The sequence below is a fragment of the Gymnoscopelus braueri genome (assembly GCF_963280865.1).
Source record: "Gymnoscopelus braueri genome assembly, chromosome: 21".
In the NCBI taxonomy this organism is placed as follows: Eukaryota; Metazoa; Chordata; class Actinopteri; order Myctophiformes; family Myctophidae; genus Gymnoscopelus; species Gymnoscopelus braueri.
Genome location: NC_137623.1, coordinates 29,811,341 through 29,832,910, shown reverse-complemented (window position 1 = coordinate 29,832,910; position 21,570 = coordinate 29,811,341). Strand labels below are relative to the sequence as shown.

General features: G+C 41.1%; 1 protein-coding gene across 1 annotated transcript in view; it reads right to left on the bottom strand.

The window, feature by feature from the left end:
• LOC308077304 (nuclear GTPase SLIP-GC-like) overlaps positions 1-20,944 on the bottom strand; it is a gene marked incomplete at its 5' end in the record, with an annotated part of 81,353 nt that extends 60,409 nt beyond the window's left edge. The window contains 6 exons of the mRNA XM_080417932.1: positions 10,898-11,114; positions 11,359-11,446; positions 11,948-11,981; positions 12,249-12,623; positions 18,637-19,113; positions 20,858-20,944. Of these exons, the coding sequence (XP_080274058.1) occupies positions 10,898-11,114; positions 11,359-11,446; positions 11,948-11,981; positions 12,249-12,623; positions 18,637-19,113; positions 20,858-20,944 (1,278 nt within the window). The remainder of the gene's footprint in view (positions 1-10,897; positions 11,115-11,358; positions 11,447-11,947; positions 11,982-12,248; positions 12,624-18,636; positions 19,114-20,857) is intronic.
• Between the last annotated feature and the right edge of the window lie 626 nt (positions 20,945-21,570).

Here is a 21,570-nt window from a genome sequence, read left to right as displayed (position 1 = left end):
TGGGCACTTAGGGATGGAGACATCTGGGCACTAGTGACATGTGGGCACCAGGAAAGGTGGGCACTTGGACAAATGGGCACTAGGGACATGTGGGCACCTGGAAGAGTGGGCACCTGGACGAGTGGGCACCTGAATTAGGATTTGTGTTAGCATGCTGCTTTGTTACATAGCATGCTGCTTTGTTTTTGGTAAGTGATATTTAACCCACAGTTCTTTAAAACCCCAAACACGACATAACAACAAGGTCAAAAGTACAATATAAGAGTTTATTTGCCAAAATAGTACTGAGGTCAAAATTACATTATAACAGAGTTTCAAAGTACAATATAAGAGTGTATTTGCCAAAATAGAAGTACTGTTAAACTAGAAAAAGTGCTCCTCGGAGCACAGGTCTCCGCCAGCTCAGGTTGGTTATTGTGGGCCAGCAATGTTCTGAATTCGTCGCATCGCGACGTGTTGTGAGCTTGTAGATCTGCTATTTTCAAAATATACGAGCGTTTATGCAAGAGAATTTTCGGGAGTCGGGACTGGTGCGGCTGCGCTGCTGTAATCTTGTCATGGACAGTGAGGTCTCCAAAACTTGAGTCATGTACAACCTGGGTTGAGGATATAAGCCCAACGCTCCAAACTTGTGCCGCGCAGGTGATTCTTCATGCTTTGGATTTATTTGGGCCACCGGTAGATCGGTAGTGTGTGACGCGTGTAACTTGACGGGCAGTGAGGCCTGAGGCGGGCAGGGGAAACTCTTCCCCATGCTTTTTTTGGTCGTATTCCGATTCTTCATGTCTTAAAATCGGGGCGTTTCGAGAATATTTAAGGGCGTGCTATTTAAATGACGCTCGGTTTCAGCAGATTTATCAAAGCTCCGACCAAATGTATGCTAGGATTGGCTGTATAGGAGGATCCTTTGATAAATCTTACTTGGACGTAAAATATTTAAAAATATTGAAAAAAGTGGTGAAATTGATATATAAAGTTATACAACCCAAACTAAGAAATAAAGCCAGGCCGTCTGGGTGTTGAGGCATATAAAACCATTTAGATTGACAATGGAAGCTCTGATAGGTTTAAAATTTGTCATACTTGAAGTCATGACATCCCTCTACAGTCTAGAAAAGATTATGTCAATATCTGAATGTAAATAGGAGATAGTAATTTGAACACATACCTAAAATAGGCGGAAATTTTAATATGTAGAATATTCTCTTTACTTTGTGGTGACTTTGACATGGATTGTCATAGCAAGACATTCTGAATCCAGCAATACCAATTGTGTAAAAGTAGCTTTAATACTCATGGAGTTAAGTCACTAAATGTATATGGTGTCCCAAATGGGGAAAACATGAAACAGTCCTACTGAATTCTACAGTATCACAAATATTAGTTTTATTTTCAATTCACTTATCAAGGGTGGAAAAATATTAACAAATTCACTTGAGTAGAAGTCCCTTAAATGTATGAAATGTCCCAATCTTGAGAAAATTAGAAATAAAATATATGCAAGTTCAACAATAGTGCAGAGAAAAATGCAGGCTTACAGTAGAACTACTAACAATTATTTAGCAAACCTGGCTGAGGGAAACTTTTAGAGTTTATATCATTTAACATATTTGGTTACAGGTTATATTACAGTCTTTGGCTCCACCTGCTCTATCTGCATCGTATTGCCTACATAATTGCCTACGTTGCCTGTACTTCTGAACTCGTTGCTGTGTTTGGGGGTTTAAAGAACAGTGGGTTAGATATCACTTACAACAAAGCAGCATGCTATGTAAAGTTAAAACACAAAAATCCAGGTGCCCACTCATCCAGGTGCCCACATGTCCCTAGTGCCCAGTTGTCCAGGTGCCTACATGTCCCTAGTGCCCAGTTGTCCCAAGTGCCCACCTCTCCTGGTGCCCACATGTCACTAGTGCCCAGATGTCTCCACACCTAAGTGCCCACTCGTCCAGGTGCCCACATATCCCTACTGCCCAGATTGTTTTGGTGCCCAAATGTCCAGGTGCCCACCTCTCCAGGTGCCTAGTGCCCAGTTGACCAGGTGCCCACATGTCCCTAGTGCCCAGATGTCCAGGTGCCCACATGTCCCTAGTGCCCAGATGTCCAGGTGCCCAGATGTCCAGGTGCTCAGTTGTCCCAAAAATATGGTGCCCAGATGTCTCTAGTGCCCACCTGACTTGTATTCTGCGTTTACTGTACTAGATTTCGGTGGTGGAAAAAGTACTCAAATGTCTTACTTAAGTAAAAGTATCAATACTTTAATGTAGAAATACTCTGTTAAAGTCAGAAATCCAAAATTTACTTGAGTAAAAGTACAAAAGTATTGGTAACAAAATGTACTTAAAATACCAAAAGTAGAAAGTACTCATGCAGAATTGAAAAATTTCAAATGTATAAAAATCTTTTGAAAATAGCAGATCTACAAGCTCCCAATGCGTTGCATCGCGACGCATTGTGATGCAATTTTGGCTATTTTCAAATGGCCAAAATGTATATAGGGCTGAAGTGGTTAAAATGTATGTTTTGTAATAATAACCAAAATCTACAAACTAACTAACTAAAGTTTTCAAATAATTGTAGTAAAGTAAAAGTACAATATTTGCCTCTGAGATGTAGTGGAGTAGAAGTACTGAAAATTGGAAATACTCCAGTGAAATAAAAATACCTCAAAATTGTACTTAAGTACAGTACTTGAGTAAATGTACTTAGTTACTTTACACCACTGCCAGATTCTCATCATTTCCTGGGAAACAGACAAGTACAATCGATCTGTGAGTTCCCACATAGATTATCCAATGGCTGTTAAGTGACATCAGCAAGGACCGCCCCCTCATTAACATAACATTTCAGTGTGCATTTCAGTGTGCATTTCAGTGTGCATTTCAGTGTGCATTTCAGTGTGCTGAAATAGGGCATTAAATAATTAAATAATTAAATAATTAATTAAATAATTAAATAAATAATTAAATAATTAAATAAATAATTAAATAATTAAATAAATAAATAAATAAATAAATAAATAAATAATTAAATAATTAAATAATTAAATAATTAAATAATTAAATAATTAAATAATTAAATAAATAAATAATTAAATAATTTAAAAAATAATTAAATAATTAATTAAATAATTAAATAATTAAATAATTAAATAAATAAATAAATAAATAAATAAATAAATAAATAAATAAATAAATAAATAAATAAATAAATAAATAAATAAATAAAAAATTAAATAATTAAATAAATAATTAAATAATTAAATAAATAATTAAATAATTAAATAATTAAATAAAAAATTAAATAAATACATAAATAAATGAATACATAAATATATAAATAAATAATTAGTCACATAAATGAATACATTCCAATATTTAATTGTATATTTCTTTGCACAATTATTTATTTATTTAATCATTTCTTGCTTTATAAATTCATTTATTTATTTATGTATTTAATTTGAGATATGGCAGTTTTGGCATTCCATAGGGACGAGGCCGCTTCCAGGTCCAGGTAGGCCCAGGCTACACCTCCTCCTAGCTCCAGGCTCTCAGGGCTGCCCCCTCCCCCCCCCCCCCCCCGCACCTCCTCAACCCCGGCAACATCCAGAGGGAGGCTCCAGGATGAGGAAAGCAACTGCGATGGGTTCTTCGGGCGCCATTGAGACACATGCTGGTTTTCATATAGATTATGTTAAAACTGTTCATGATGTTTACACTGTTTATGTGCCTCGTTTTTTGTTCCATTACACATGTTTCAAAATACATAAGCACATTATCCAGCCCCTGTCAGGAGGTCACGAGACATGGGGGTCCCTGAGCCTCAATGGTCTCCTCTAAATAAGCCCAGAGTGCCTGTCATGCCCGGTTCTCTGGCATGGCAGATACAGTGGGATGTTTCTCTATACAGGGCACAAAGCCTTTTCCTCCCGTTCCACTAGAGGGCGGCAAAACGCCACTGTGAAACAGGAAGGTAAGACAGCAAGTTTAGCACACAGGCCCCGCCGAGCGCCAAAATGGCGGCGATGGGGGCTCGTTGTGGTCTCAAGCGTCTGACTAGGAAAATGTTTCGGGTCACGGCAGTTTTTCCTCCCGTTCTACCAGGGGGCAACATAACGCCACTGTGGAACGGGAAGACAGACAGCAAGTTAAACATGGGCCTCGTCGAGCGCCAAAATGGTGGCGACGGTGGCTCGTTGTGGTCTCAAGCGTCTGACTGCCTTCCTCCCGTCCACCAGGGGGCGGCAGAACGCCACTTTGGGACGGGAGTCTCATGGGTAATATAAAGAGGGGCCCCATCGATCTCCAAAATGGAGGCGATGATGGCTCGTTTTGGTCTCAAGCGACCTTCCCCCCGTCCACGGGAGCATTACGAGATGTACAGACAGCCCCAGCTGGCGCTATCATAGCGGAGCTGGAGAGCCGTCGTATTTTGGGACATCTGACTACTGGACCACGTTCCCCTCTGGAGGGCGGCAGAGCACCTCCAACGAGGAGGGGAGCTTTGTCAACAACTCCAGCCTTAGGGACCTAGCCAAGATGGCGGCAGCCCAGGGCGAACCGGATGTTGATGTCGCGGAATACGCTTGTGTGCAGTCACGTGACTTTTCCGACTCTCCCGACCAGGCCTCTACCTTCACTGTCTCTAGCGGGCGCCACGCTTATAGCATATGGGCCCGTTAGATCATGTGACAGCGTCATCTGTCCCCATGGAAACGGATATCAACGTGCCTCGCTCGTGGTGAGTTAGCCTTGACTAGCTTTATAGCTGCTATGTTAGCATAGCCTCCAGTCAGGCTACTGTTGTTTCACTTAGCGGCTAACTAGCCTCACTCACAACAACAGTTGTGAGTGCAGTGTTGTTTTAGTGCAGACGTGGCCGTTTCCCCACCTAACATTGCTTGGGTTTTCACCATCAACGACCACTAGGAGCGTTTTGGACCCGTCTCAGCGGACTACCCTGAGGGGGATCTCGCTGGACTTGACCACGCTTGCAGCGCGTCTGCCCCGGGACGGGATAGACGGATTTTCAGCCTGTGGGTTTCTCGTGTGAGGCAACAAGTCACATACAGGCTATGCATGCTGACGGCGGGTCTCACTTGTTTCGTTTGGACAAGCTCCACATGTGACCTTGTTTTCCAGAGATGGATGCGGGCTCTTGGAGTCCCATCCACCCAAGGTTATCGGAAAGTCCGTGGACACACTCAGACCGTGGTCAGACGCAGCCTTTCTGTCCAAAGGGGTCAGAATGGGTGCTGTGGTCTCGCGGAAGGTCATTGCCACGGACGCCAGCCTCAAGGGGTGGGGTGCCGTCCACGAGGACCGCTCGGCCGGAGAGGTGTGGGGTCCCAGTCTACAGACGGCCCACATCAACTACCTGGAGCTGATGGCAGTTTTCTGGTGGTCAGACATTGCGAGGCTCGGTTTCGAGGTCGTCATGTCCTGATCAGGACCAACGACGCCACAACCATGTACTCTGTCAACAAGCAGGGAGGCCTGGCCTATCCGGTGTTGGACAAGCTAGCTGGCAATCTGACACTGGGGTGCGACGTGCGCCTTGCGTCAATCAGAGCCTCACATGTACCAGGCCTCCTGAACAGCGGAGCGACTCTGCTGTCCAGGGGACGGTGCCCCGGCGGTGCCCCGGCGGTGCCCCGGCGCTCTGACCTCCACGGTGCCCCGGCGCAGGGCACGTGGAGGTCAGAGATAACTCCTCTCCCCTACGAGCCCTAGCTCCTCCTGCCGATCTGAGACCTGCTACGGTAGGCAGGGGACGTGTTTTTCCGCCCCCACCCTCAGGACCTAGACCTGTGGGTCTGGCCCGTGAGAGGGAGATCTTAGGCTCGTTTGGTTTGCCCCCTGATGTGGTCGCTACCATTCAGGGAGCCAGGGCCAGCACTACGAGAGCTACTTATGACATAAAATATTATTTATATAATATTATATATTTTTGTGTCATGGTGCCTGGGACAGTTGCCTTCGGTGGTGGCTTTCCGGGCACCGGTGCACAGCGTCCTTGTTTTCCTGCAGAGCAGGCTAACTCGCCTGGGTTTGACTTTCTTAACAGTCATAGTGTACCTGGGGGCCATCTCCGCTTGTCACGAAGGTTTCGATGGCGGGACGGTAGGCAAACATCCTCTAGTGCGTCGTTTTATGTGCGGCACCAGGCGGGCTAGGCCGACTAACAGGCCTTTGTTCCCAGTCTGGGATCTGGCAGTGGTGCTAGATGCACTCTGCCGATCTCCCTTTGAACCTTTCAAGTTTGCAGACCTGAAAGTGGTTACTCTCAAGACGGTCCTCCATGTGGCCCTGTCTACGGCTAAAGGAGTTAGTGACCTACACGCGCTCTCGGTGAGTTCGGAGTGCATGAGGTTCTATAACAACGACGGGAGGGTTCTTTTGAATCCGAACCTGGCGTTACTAAAACCGGGGTAGTGGCCCCGGCTCCTGTTGAGTTGGTGACTTCTCATCCGCCTCCCTTCGTTTCGGCGGAGGATGAGCGGTTGCATTGTCTTTGAAGCTCTACTGCCAGAGGACGGCGGCCAGTCGGTCGTCGACGCAGCTCTTTGTCTCCTTTGGCCGAGGTAACCAGAGAAAGGCGATTGCTAGGGCAACGCTCTCTCGATGGATTGTTGAGGCTATTAGGCTCGCCTATACTAGTGGTGGAACCCCAGTACCTGATGGACTGAGGGCTCACTCTACTAGAGGTGTGGCAGCATCCTGGGCCCTCTCTAGGGGAGCTTTGGTTCAGGAGATATGCACAGCCGCCAATTGGTCGTCACCTTCGACCTTTGCGGCTTTGTACAGCCTGGATGTGGCGGCGTCCTCGGTGGCACACGCGGTCCTAGGTGTGGCTGCCTACTCTGGTTGGAAAAGGGAGATGAGAGGCCATGGGGCCTTCTTCTCTTTCCCAGTTTTCTCCTCCTGAAATGATCCCCTGGGACCAACGTTCGGTTCGTCTCAGGGGCAGGGGGGCCCTGTTCCCTCATTATGTGGTTGGTAGGATGCAGACCTTGTATGTCTATTAACTGAAGAAGGCAGACTGCGGTCTGTCAGGGTCTCCTTTTCTTGTCCCTTATACCGCGTCCGAGCCCGGAGGGCTCGGGCGCCCCGGAGGCCGGGGTCACGCCGTGTGCGGGGTGGTGGGACGTGTGCGATTTGTGGGGGTTGAACGTTTTAACGCTTCCGGGGGGTTTATAAATCCCATAATGAGTGTCTCACGAAAGAACGAATAAGAACTAGAGGTTACGTATGTAACCCCGGTTCTTTTAGTTCTGGAGTGAGACACTCACCAAACACCCCTTTGTTCGCCACTGCGAGCAGAGGAACTGTGTTGGAGGAAGGACCTACGTCACGCGAGGCCATGTCCTTCCGGATAGGGGAAGGGACGGCCGGTCACGTGACATACACTCTTGCCCAATGAACGGGCCCGGGAGCGTATTGTGTGTAGCTCTGTTGCATCGCCAGATGGCGCTGTTTCCCATAGTGAGTGTCTCACTCCAGAACAAAAAGAACCGGGGTTACATACGTAACCTCTAGATTTCATGTGAGGGGCAGGTGAATGTAGGTTGTTTTCGCAAAAAAGGCAATTTTTCCAAATCGAATAACAGTTTACAGTTTAGGTATTTAGCAGACGCTCTTAATCCAGAGCGATTTACAGTAAGCAAGGACACAAGATAATACATCATAATACACATAATATATCAAATGCATAAAAATAGTAATCTAATAATAAAGTAATACATTACCAAACCGGTAATCTAATAATAACTAATACATACGTAAACCAAGAACCTATCATCAGCCTACATTCAAATTATACACACTATAGGATGCCAGGTCAACGATGACCTGGCATCTGTCTACATAACATGCTATCTAGGTTACATTTTAGCCTTTGCATAATCCTGCAAGGTCGTCAAGGCTAGGGCAAGTGCTACAGGCTAAGGGGGAGTCTGAAGAGGTGAGTCTTCAATAACAAGGAAGTGAACGGGCTGGGTTTTTTTTGCGATCATGTGATTTGGTGCTGCTTTGCTTCTCTGTGAGTCAAATGGTGACTCCCAGGTTGGCGAACAGCGCCATCTAGTGGAAAACCACTGAAAACACAAAATCTTGTCATTCTCGTCATTGGCAGGCTGCGCCTTAGCAAAATATGACGAGAAATCTCGTCATTGTTTAGTCAAAGAGTTAAAAACAATGTTGGAGTGATCAGAAACACCCCCATAGCACTGGTTTCAATATTTGTAATTCTCACCCCAGAGGACAGGACAAGATCGAGAGTGTGGCCTAGTTTGTGTGTTGGACCAGTTGGTGAACCATACAAGCCAAATTAGCTCTTTGGAATTTTTACTGGAGTATTTGCATTTTCTGATACTGCACTACATTTCAAAGACACATATTGTACTGTACCTTTAACTCCACTACATTTCTAAGAAGGGAAAAAGTACACTATGAAATAATCACTTAATCACATAATCACAAAATTCACTTTCAAAAAAACTTTTGGTCATTCTATCGTCTACTCAGGCTTTTGAGAGCCCCCTAGACCATTTTAAGTTGCTTGATTCAGTATTTAGATATTTGATATTCTTTTATCAGACACGCCCCCTTCCTATACAAACTTATTATAACTTCAAACTCCATTTTTAACATGTTAGATTCGTCAAAAACACCCGTCCTTGGTTCTGGTGACGCACCCTGCCCTCCTAATACGCGAGGGGGCCGTGTTTTTTCGATAACTTTTTTTATTTATTTTTAATATTTTTTTTGGAAAATGAAAAAAATTAAATACATTACAAAATTAAAATAAAATGAAAGAAAAAAAGTATCGAAAAAACACGGCCCCCTCGCGTATTAGGAGGGCAGGGTGAGTCACCAGAACCAAGGACGGGTGTTTTTGATGAATCTAACAGTTTAAGAATTGAGTTTGAAGTTATAATGGGTTTGTATAGGAAGGGGGCGTGTCTGATAAAATGATTATCAAATATCTAAATACTAAATCAAGCAACTTAAAAACGGTCTGGGGGGCTCACAAAAGCCTGAGTAGATGATAAAACGACCAAAAGTTTTTTTGAAAGTGAAATACCCCTTTAAGCCCTGTTTCAAATATACAGAAATTACTAGACCAACAAGCTCACAATGAGTCGCGTTTTTAGAGCTCGTAGATCTACTATTTTCACTATTATTTATTATTATTTTTTTTTTTGAAAACCTTGTTGAATACAACTCAAGTACAAACTTGACTGAGCAACTTTCACTTGTAGTTGAATAATATTTGACCAGGAGTAGGCTATCTATACTTTGACTCGAGAACTGGGGTTGAGTATACTTTGCAGACAATTGTTCAAGTCGCTCCGGTCCGAGTCCAAGTCGAGTCCCAAGTCATTTGGTCCCAAGTCCAAGTCGAGTCCCAAGTCGTTTGGTCCCAAGTCCAAGTCGAGTCCCAAGTCATTTGGTCCCAAGTCCAAGTCGAGTCCCAAGTCAATCCAACCCTCAGGTCCGAGTCCCAAGTCGAGTCCCAAGTCATTTGGTCCCAAGTCCAAGTCGAGTCCCAAGTCAATCCAACCCTCCGGTCCGAGTCCAAGTCGAGTCCCAAGTCATTTGGTCCTTACAATATAGTATTTCTTAATTATTAAATAATTACAGCTTGTAGATTGGCTATTTTCACGATTTCAAATTGTTTTTAAATAATAATGAAAAAGGAACATACAAGATTTCCACCCGACAGCCATAATATATAGCCAATATATGGTTCTGTATCAGTATATGAGTCCGTTTTTGCAGATTTCATTCTAATTGGCTACTATGCCTGCATATGAATTTCATGAGCCTGGGTAGGTCACCCTGGCTTGGCGGAGATATGCCCTGTAGCGCACACTCTGCACAGCAGCAGCAGGTGAAAGCAATTCACTTAAACAAGGGTTGTGTTGCGCACCAAAAAACGGACTAAGACTTTATTGCTGTTACCATGGATAAAGTAAATTCGACAGTGGTGAGTGACTTTCATGTTTACAAGTACGTATATCTCGCTGGCTGGTGCTACTGTTGTTGTTGGGGTGGCTGGGGTCATAAACAAAACACGAACAACTAGTTGCATCGGGAGGCATTGTGAGCTTGTAGATCTGCTATTTTCAAATAGCTGATGTATATGTTAGAGTGCTCATGTGGCCCATAGTCGCTTGACTCGCTTCTTTTGGGCTGGTTTTCCTAGACCTGGTTGCTTGTTTTTCCTCACAACACTGGCACTGATGATAACTAGACGGCAGCCGTCATAGAATCAAAATGACCCCGCTGGGAGTGGTGGTGGCGTTTGTGGTAGAGTGAGCATGGGTTTGTATAAAGAGAGACAGCGCATTTGCGGTAGAGTGAGCATGGGTTTATATAAAGAGAGAGAGCACATTTGCGGTAGAGTGAGCATGGGGTTGTATAAAGAGAGATAGCGCATTTGCGGTAGAGTGAGCATGGGTTTATATAAAGAGAGAGAGCACATTTGCGGTAGAGTGAGCATGGGGTTGTATAAAGAGAGAGAGGCATTTGCGGTAGAGTGAGCATGGGTTTGTATAAAGAAAGAGCGCATTTCACACACAGATCATTCATAGGGGAAAAAACTAAACGAGTCATTAGAGTCATCTTGTCTCAAGTCGAGTCGAGTCGGGAGTCATTGGCTAGCAAGTCCGAGTCGAGTCTCAAGTCTCGTTGGTCTTTTACCTTCCAAGTCCGAGTCGAGTCGCAAGTCTTTACCTTCAAAGTCCGAGTCGAGTCGCAAGTCGTCAAATATGCGAATCGAGTCAGACTCGAGTCGAGTCACTATGACTCGAGTCCAATTGTCTGATACTTTGTCCACCAATGCTTATAACATAATATCATGCTTTATGTAAGAACATGTTCATTTTTACCTCTACTGGGATGAATTCGATCTCTGCTCTGTAGTTTTTGTCTGTCATATTTGCCTGCACTTGAATCATGACTGAGGTACAAGCACTGGTATCTCCAATAGGCAGGAGATTCCTTTCACCGATAATGGCATTTATCAGAGAGCTTTTCCCAGCTCCTGTTCTACCAAAGACACCCACCAGCTCCGTTTTGCTGCTCTCCAAATCTTTGATTTTTCCCCTTTTGCGAAAAAAAAAAAAAAACAAACTTTGAAACTTTTAACTTTTAATTTAATGCAATTTAACATTATGTAAACAAAAAATATGTAATAAATAAATAAAAATAAAACTTAAAGTATACTACATTAGTTTCATTGATCCAAGCCAGAACACAATTTATCATTAAAATAAACATGCTCTGAAAATGGAAGGTTCTGGGTTAACCCTTTGTAGTGGAAAGGAGTCATTAGTTGGAGTATACTCACTTCAGAAATTTGTTGAGCTCTGTCTCCTGATCACTGAGTTTCTCGTCAACATCATTCATGATGTCCTTCACCTCAGCTAATTCAGCTTCTGTAAAGGAATCAAACCCTGAGTTGTGCAGCAGTCAGTGGTGGAAAGTAACTAAGTATGCACTCAAGTACTGTAGTTCAGTACCTAAGTATAATTATGAGATTTTTTTAATGTTTAAAATGTTCTCACTTTACTGGTGTGTGTGTGTGTGTGTGTGTGTGTGTGTGTGTGTGTGTGTGTGTGTGTGTGTGTGTGTGTGTGTGTGTGTGTGTGTGTGTGTGTGTGTGTGTGTGTGTGTGTGTGTGTGTGTGTGTGTGTGTGAGCGGTCGTGCATGCATGCGTGCGTGCGTGTGTGTGCGTATGTGCACGTTGTTGCCGTGGCCAGAATTAATATTTGATGTGAGAATAGGGACTTGTCTCCTGAGTTGTAGCAGTAAGATACTTAAATAACAGATAGGGTATAGTTAAATCAGCCAATCATTTTAGTGCACAATTAGAGCTCCCAACTTAGTGAGTAACTTTTGATATTGCATTGTTGAGAAGATATATGAGGGTCTTTACCTTGAACCTCAATATTACAGGTAGAGGAAGACGCCTGAATGTGAAAGTAAACACAGGTGTTAACTGAGCATTTCACAAATGTATTGTGAAGTCTGACCAAAGCCAACACACAAAGCAGGTTTGCAGTTTTTTCTGGACCCCCAGGTGGGCCCCCAGCTGGTGGGTGTGCGCGAAGTATAGGACCCGAGACACATAGGTTTTTGGCACCAACAGTTGTAAGACCAGGTCCCCCCTTAGCTTTCACCCCTCTATACAACAGACCATGATTTACAACAAAATGTAGGGTGGCAAGTTCACTCACCCCAGGGCATAGGCGGCCATGTATGGCTGACACATTCGGGCCGGCCCACTGGGCGGTAGCAAATTCCCCCCTTGGAGTCGCTGCCGCGGCTTCAGCGACAGGGAACTCGGCACACAGGTCCTTGTCTAATGAGGGGGTGGTGGGTCGAAACGCTGGGCAAGCGGGTAGCAGGGTCGGGGTGGTGGGACGCTTACCCCGACTATTACCACGCCGGGGAAGTTCTGGGCGAAGGCCAGAGTCGCTGCCGGAGTCGAGCTCCTCAGAGCTGACGTCAGAGAGCATCGAAGCGTCGCGGTCCTGGTCCGGACCTTGTCCACAAACATAGCACCTCCGCAGAGCCCGGCTCGTCCTCTCTGGCGGAGCGGCGGTTCTTAGCTGCGGAGGGGGTTCAAAACAAACATACAGGATAGCACTCATCAGCAGTGGTGGACAAAGTGCTCAATCGCAGTACAAAGTATATATGTCACAGGGAAATTGACATTCCAGGGAAAATGACAGGGGAGCGCTTGTTTTATAGGCGCGGAGCGGTGCTGCGAGGCGGGGCTTTGATGCGAGGACGACAACAACAACATAGCAACCAGGAAGCTACGCTAGGGGAACGCTGAAAATAAAATGGATAATATGAGAGAAATACTCAAGTAAAGTACGAATACCTCAAAATTTACTTGAGTAAATCTACTTTGTTACATTACACCACTACAAGCCTCAGTGGCGCACTTCGATAATCATTGGACTCCCCACCCACTACCACCGGGAGCCTGGGTTTGACTCCCACTTGGGAAATTACTTTTTCAAACAACCGCGGACTACTTTTTTTTCGCTGATAAAGTATAGTTTTGGACCATGACGGAGGCGCGCCGACTTAGCAGACCTTGAGGCCGAGGAGTCGCGCCCGAGCGCCTCCAGGCGCGAGTGCCCGCGACGACCGGCCGATGGTCTGCTAGTCGACTTAAGCGCCGTCCGAGTTATGTACCGATAGGCACGGAATCGTAAATGATGTAGTGGGGACTGCGTTTGCCCCAAGTGCCACTCACTGCACTAACATAGCCCGCCAGGCCCGCCCCCTTGTGCTTGGGGTGTGTGTGTGTGTGTGTGTGTGTGTGTGTGTGTGTGTGTGTGTGTGTGTGTGTGTGTGTGTGTCTGTATCTGTATGTGTGCGTGCGTGCGCGTGCCATGTCTGGCTTGCATTGCCCTCTAGCGTTGATTCTACAGAATTGCCTGAGGGGGGGTGAAAACAAGCGTACCCCTTTCAATTTCCCTGGAATGCCAATTTCCCTGTAACATATATACTCCTACTCAAATATCACTCAACTTCTACAAAGTTGCTCTCTCAAGTACTCGAGTACTTGCTTTTAAAAACACAAAGTAACAAAATTGTTAAGTCAATGACCCCCAAATTGAAATGTATTTGGCCACAAATCTGAAAAGATGTTGTGCCATGGACACGTAGTGAGCATGTAGATCGTCTTTTTTCAAAAAGCCAACATACACATAGGGTTAAAGTGGTTAAACTGATTGAACCCTGATTAATTGAATTGACTGATTGAATGTTTTTATATACCTTTGTCAATTATTGACAGCCAACAACATAACATCAGCCCTATACTGTATATACTGTACTTTGGCTATTTGAAAATGAGCTTGTAGATCAGCTATTTCCAAAGGATTGTTATATCAATTAAATATTAATTTCAGACCCAGGGAGATCCATATTACAATTATACAACACAACACAATAAAATAACAGAAAGAAAAAATGCAAATAGCCCACATTGTTCAGTTTCTGACATACAAACATGTGCGCCAATGGTTCCACAGTCTAGAGGAGAACCTGACAGAACTGCGTGTAGAGTCCGTTATGACAGCGATGATGTCATTTACTGACTCAGATGTCCTACACATAAACCTGTACATAAGGTTACGCAGCACAGCAGAGCAGGTGGGTACCACTACCCCGACACTAACAAACATCTGGCTTGCACTGGAGCTTCTTGGAGCTCTCAGCAGCAGCCTCATGCAGTCATTATAAGCCACTGTGAGTTGCCTGATGCAGCCTTGTCTGTAGCGACACCAAAGGTGGGCAGTACACAGTGGTGTACAAAAGGATCACAGGTACCGAGCACATGCTAAATTTGCGACACAGCATGTTCGCTTGGGCATACAGCTTCCGCCGCTGTCTATAGATGTCCTTGTCATCTGAAAGGTCATTGGAGATCATATGGCCCAAATAAGTAATCTCACTGCACACACTAGCAGTGCCAGCCAGATAGAAGTCAGGAAAGGTCGATTGTCTTTCTTCCCTACTTCGGACAATCATGATCTTACTCTTTTTAGCGTTGCATTTTATATCAAAATCAAAACCATACTGTGAGCATATCCTCAGAAGGTGTTGGAGACCAGCACTACACGGACTAAACATGACCAAATCATCATCAGGTGATTTATTAACGAGTCACCAACCCTACACCCTGTACCACATGCATTTAAAATCAATGATAAATCAAGAACGTAATGCTCTGTTTCTGGTACAGAATCTAGGATTGCATCACTTGCATGATCACAGATCACATGCGCTAGTTGTGGTTTATCAGCCTTGCAGAAGATGTTTCTAGTTTCAAAGAGGGCAGGAGGGAAAGGACTGAGCTCGTAACGCATAACCTCCTCCAATGACAGCTATATCAACCAGCTATAATCAACCAGAATCAAGTGAAAAATCAGTATTTTTTTTTTCTATTGAGAAATAGACATTTTAAGCTCCAGGCAGCCATTTTGGACGGCATCTTGAAAATTAAGCTTTTCCGGGAGGTATATTTTCCTCGATTTTTTGTATGTTCATAAGCATGTCTAGAGGTACCAGAATCAAGTGAAAAATAATTTGTATATTTTTTTCCTATTGAGATATAGCCATTTTCAGCTCCAGGCAGCCATTTTGGACGCCATCTTGAGAATGGTGGCTTTCCGGGACGTAGACTTTGGTAGACTTTTAGTGTGTTATTTAGCGTGCCCAATACTACCAGAATCCATTGAAAGAAATTCATGGAGTGGGTGTTGCGAAACATTTGCCACTCACAAAAGATATACAATTTAACTTTAGTTTTGTTGAAAAAGTTACCTAGTAGGCTATTACTTTAAGTGATATTTTTTCATATATTGACTCACCTATTAGCTTATTTACCCACTTTGTCTTTAATGACCGGCACTAACACAACAGAGAGCATGGAAACAGGTAAAAACCCATGAACAAAAAACCTGTAAAACACATAGCAACCAAAGGACACAGTTTCTTACTGGCTAGTTCAGCTGTTATATTGTCCAGACCGCAGGCCTTATTATCTCCTAGCTTCAAAACTTCTTCATGAACTTCAACAGGAGTAACAATCAACATTTTCCACTCTGACCAGATTCCAATCTGCTGTGGGGTGACTCGATCTTACGACACGTCACAGATTTCCCAAGTGAAAAAGAAATATACTAAATATATTTTTCAGAAGTATACTTAATATACTATTTTTGTACTTTTTATAAATGACATTTAAATTGTCTTATTTTGGAAATACTTAAGTAGTACTTAGTATATTAAAAGTTGAACTAAAGATATGCTAAAACATATCTTTAATATACTTTTATGTACTTTCCCCCCCCCAAAAAAATACAATTTAATTACAAATGTACTTATCTGAAGTACAATTGCTGAAGTATACTATCATTACATTTATAGTGCATTACAAATACATATCAAGTACTAAATAAATATATATAGAGTATATAGCAATTATGCTTAAAATATACAATCAATGTATTACAAATATACTTGGAGTATAAAATAAATGAATGTGAAGTATACTTTTAATAGTTTCAAGTATACTATCAATGTAATAATAAAGTAATTAAACTACAATCCAAATGTGCTAAAATATACTTTCAATGTAATAATAATGTAATAATAATGTAATAATAATGTATTTCAACTACAACTTAATTTAACTAAATGTACACAGTTAGTTAATTAAGAATATACTTGTATATTGTAATTGCAATGTATATATACATTGAAAGTATATTTTAAGCATAATTGCTATGTACTCTATATTTATTTATTTTGTACTTGATACGTATTGGTAATACACTATAAATTGAATGATAGTACACTTTAATGACATCAGCAAAACTGTACTTCAGATACTATAAGTATATTTGTAATTAAATTGTATTTTTTTGGGGGGCAAAAGTACATAAAAGTGTATTAATGATATGTTTTAGCATATCTTTAGTGCAACTTTTAGTATATTAAGTACAACTTAAATGTTTCCAAACAACATCATTTAAATTGAATTTTATAAAAAGTACAAATGAGTATATTCAATATACTTCTGGGAAATTAAATTTAATATTTTTTGCAATGTAACGTGGAGGCTTGTGGTTTAGCTGTCTGTAAGAGCCATGACAACTCTCGCAACCATCAACAACACACTCACATTATATGTAAGGATGGGAAAAGGGGAGAGAGACTGACTAAACAAACAGACATTTAATTCATGGTTTTACTAACAAATTACATAAAATACCATAAATCACCAAATAGCACCACAACAAAACACTAAACTCAATGACCCTTAGCATAACCCCACTACGCATTCCCATATTCAAATAATAACACAAATAGGAACAATAACACACATTTCCCAGCATGCACTGGGGCGCATGCTGGGAAATGGACTTCCTCTAGCCACCATAAATGTAATGATAGTATACTTAAATGACATCAACAAAGGTTTACTTCAGATACTGTAAGTATTGTAATTAAAGTATATATATATATGTATATTTGATTAAATAAAAATGTGCTTTTCAAAAGTGTATTCATATAATGTTTAATTCTTGTTTAACTTAAGTACATTTAATGTTAAATATATTTTAAATGATTGTAGTATATGTGCTTACAGTATATTTATAGTAGATTATCCTCAATATGCATTTATTTTAAGATATACTATAATATGCTTATTAAAAGTATACTTCTCACAACTATTTAAAATATGTTCAAGTATATATTTTTGTAAGTATGTTAATGTCTATTTTATTGAAGTTTCACTTAAGTACTACTTCCTAAAAGTACACTTTTCTTCAGTGCATTTATAGTATAAGGCTGAAAAAATATACCGAAAAAGCATTATACTTTTTAAGTATACTATTTTGAATATGTTCCTGGATGCTATTAGTAATATACTTCTTAATATTATACTTGTAATATACTTGTTTTAAAGTGCATTCAATATATATTTCTACAAAGCACATTAAATACTAACATAAATTAAATTGTAATTTAGCACATTTCTTTTTACGTTTACTAATGTGCTTTGTAGAAATATATATTAAATGCACTTTAAAACAAGTATATTACAAGTATAATGTTAAGAAGTATATTACTAATAGCATCCAGGAGTAATGTACTTCTTAAAATTATACTTGTAATATACTTGTTTTAAAGTGCATTCAATATATATTTCTACAAAGCACATTAAATACTAACATAAATTAAATTGTAATTTAGCACATTTCTTTTAAGTTTACTAATGTGCTTTGTAGAAATATATATTAAATGCACTTTAAAACAAGTATATTACAAGTATAATGTTAAGAAGTATATTACTAATAGCATCCGGGAACATATTCATAAATAGTATACTTATAAAGTATACTAAAGCAAACTTTAAGTATAATGCCTTTTTCAGTATATTTTTTCAGCCTTATACTATAAATACACTGATGAAAATTGTACTTTTACGAAGTAGTACTTAAGTGAAACTTTAATAAAATAGGCATTAACATACTTACAAAAATATATACTTGAACATATTTTAAATAGTTTTTGTGAAAAGTATACTTTTAATAAGCATATTATAGTATATCTTAAATTAAGTGCATATTGAGGATAATTTGCTATGAATATACTATAAAAGCACTTAAAATATAATAATTTAAAATATATTTAACATTAAATGTACTAAGTTAAACAAAAATTAAACATTATATGAATAGTCTTTTGAAAAGTACATTTTTATTTAATTAAATATGTATATTTTGTTTAGTACACTTTTAGCAAATGTGCTAAATGACAAATTAATTCATGTTGACATTTAAGTGCATTGTAGAAATATATTTTTGAATGCACTCTGATTATATTTGCTAAATATATTTTGGCAAAAAATGCACTGTTAGTATGCTTTGACAAAAGTTCAAATTGACAATTAACATACTTATTGTGCTAAAAGTATACTTTAGCACACAAAAAATACATTTTTTTTTCACTTGGGTTATTACCCAGTTTCACTAATAAATAATTTATTCGCATCCAGAATGGGGAAAACCGAGTAGCAAACACACTCACCTGTTTGTTTATTTCCAGTGTCCTCCTCAGACCAGAAACTTCTTGGCTCAGCTGCTCCATTCTGCTTAATAGCAGCGCCGAGGCGTCCATATTTCCGAACCCAACCGGAAGTTTATCCAGATAGTGTGAAACAAACCGGGGAATATTTTCTCCGAGCTCATTAAAAACATTTAAACAGGCCTTGACGTTATTTACGTCCTTCTGTGGGCCTTTGTGCAACACATTGCATACACTGGTATTCGGGCAGAGCCAAAACAGCTGCAGCTTGGACTCTTCAATCCACTTAGATGAAAAATTGTTTGTTGCCAACATAACAATTTCATCGTGGCTTAGTGTCTTCATTTTCACAACAATAAAGTTTAAAAGTTCGTCTTCGATTATCACCTTCCCATCATCCGTTTTGTAAATCTTAGGTTTTAAGCGAGGGCAAGCAGAGCCTTCACCACCAGCACGCACCCCCGCCGCCATCCTAGCTTGCTGCTTATCAGAAACAAATATTATACATTTTATACATTTGAAAACTTGTGAAATGGGACATTCTGCATAAATTAGATTTTATTAGATTAGATTTTGTATATATATATATACAAAATCTAATAATAATTATAGTAATATAATAATAATGTAATATTATTATATATATATGTATATATAAAATCTTACAATAATAATATTAATAATCATATACATATAATGCATCATCATATATTTAATTGATAATCACAATACAATAATAATAATCCTAAAAACCAGCATGAAAAATGTATTGTGATACGATGGTGGAGCGCGATTCTTTTAGAAAGAGCCGCAACCCTGGTATCTTGTTGTGTGGAGCGTGATTCTTAGCCTGGCATTGGCCAGACTGATAACGTGGATTCACTCTCACGTTCCTCCCCGGTACCAGTCTGGACTTCGGCCCATAGGGAGCGAGTATGAGAAATCAGTAAAATGATCGGGCCAACCAGTGACTGCTTTTCAACTGCTGTCCGTACAACAGTGAAAAGCACCAAAAAATAAATCTCATTTCTCATACTCGCTCCCTATGGGCCGAAGTCCAGACTGATACCGGGGAGGAACGTGAGAGTGAATCCACGTTATCAGTCTGGCCAATACCAGGCTACGTGATTCTGCCTCATACAAATCGTGATATGATATTTAGGCCATATCGCCCACCCCTATGAATAGTTTTATCAGCATGCCCATATAGGGGCAATTTGGCATGTACTCATGACATCAGGAATCTCCATACATGGGAATAAAAAGGACAAGGACTGACAAATACAGAGATCTCCATACATGGCCCTAAAAGGGACAGGGACTGACAGACACACATATCTCCATATATATATATATATATATATATATATATATATATATATATATATATATATATATATATATATATATGTGTAGGTGTCGAACTCTAGAGGTGAACTTCTAGTTTATTACATGGGCAATACAGAAGATAAATTACATGTGTCGTGTTATTAAAGACCTATGTTATACTCTTTGTCTATATGTGAATCGTGGAATGCGTTTGAATGCGTTTGTCTTTACCTTGGCACAAGAGGCACATGACCTACAGGGGAAACTGCCTGAGATTAATGGTTTTGATCTTTTTGTGCATGAGTCAGCCTTCAATAGTCGGTCTCTTAAGGAAGTTTCAGACGGGGAGCGAGTGACCAGCTGGGATCACGCCGTGATCATTGTTGTTTTGCCATATTGTCCATAATCCAGCTCTTGCCGCCCGCGGGCGTGTGCACGAAACGAGCAGAAGCGCGAGAATTGCACGGGACCGCGCCCGCTTGCCTCTCCGCCCTTCAACTTCTCTGCGCGTCTCAAATAATATCCCGCCTCTCAAGGAAAATTAATCACTATGGCGCGTCAACCGCTCGCTGTCTGAAACGACCTTAAGGCACGTCACTCGCGGCGCTCCCCGTCTGAAACGGCCTTTAGACTGGTAGCCCTGTTAAAAGTGAACAGTGTAGGGTGTTGAAATGCTTTATTAAGTGCTCTATCTGATGACAGTATGTGCCAATGTTTCGAAACTGTGTCTTTAATAGCAGAACTAAGCACATAATTATAGCTGATTTATGATTTTTTTAATAGCCAACACTATTCTAAAATGACAGATGCACAAGAACACAACGAACATTTGTAATATTTTCCTGCCATTATCCTGGTGAATTCATATCTAGATTAAAAAGTCGAGACATTTTACCGTTCTTGGAGCATAAGAAGTTGAAAGAAGAGTGGTGGACTCTCTTGCAGCAGAGTGTGTGAATCGTGGATGCATGTGGGAGTTCATCTGAAACGCAGATAACAAATAATAATATCTAAACTGCAGAGACGGCTTATTCTTTTATTATAGCCAAATCATAAAATCTGGTTAAAGTTCATCAGGTCATGGGAGTGCCGTGTCAACACATTACATTACAGTCATTTAGCAGACGCTTTTATCCAAAGCGACTTACAATAAGTGCATTCAACATAGGTAGGGAACGAAAACTACTAATCACCAGAAGTCTTAAGTGCATTTTCTGCAAAAGCAAGCAACCAAGAGTATACCTAGCGCTAAGGTAAAAGTGCATTATATCAGCTACCTATTTCCTTAAACAGATGAGACAAAAATAGCTAAATCAAATGAGCAGGAGCTAAAACAAATAAGTGTATCGACTAAACAAGATCCAATAAAACTGTACAACAATAAAACAAGCGTTCGTACAACTAGTTAACAACAGGTAGGCCAGGCAGAGAGGATGGGTAGTGTTTCCTGAAGAGGTGGGTTTTCAGCCTGCGGCGAAAGATGGGCAGTGACTCTGCTGTCCTGACATCAGTGGGAAGTTCATTCCACCACTGTGGGGCCAGAACAGAAAAAAGTCGTGACCGTGTGGATCGGCCAGAAGGACCCTTGAGTGACGGGGCAATCAGTCG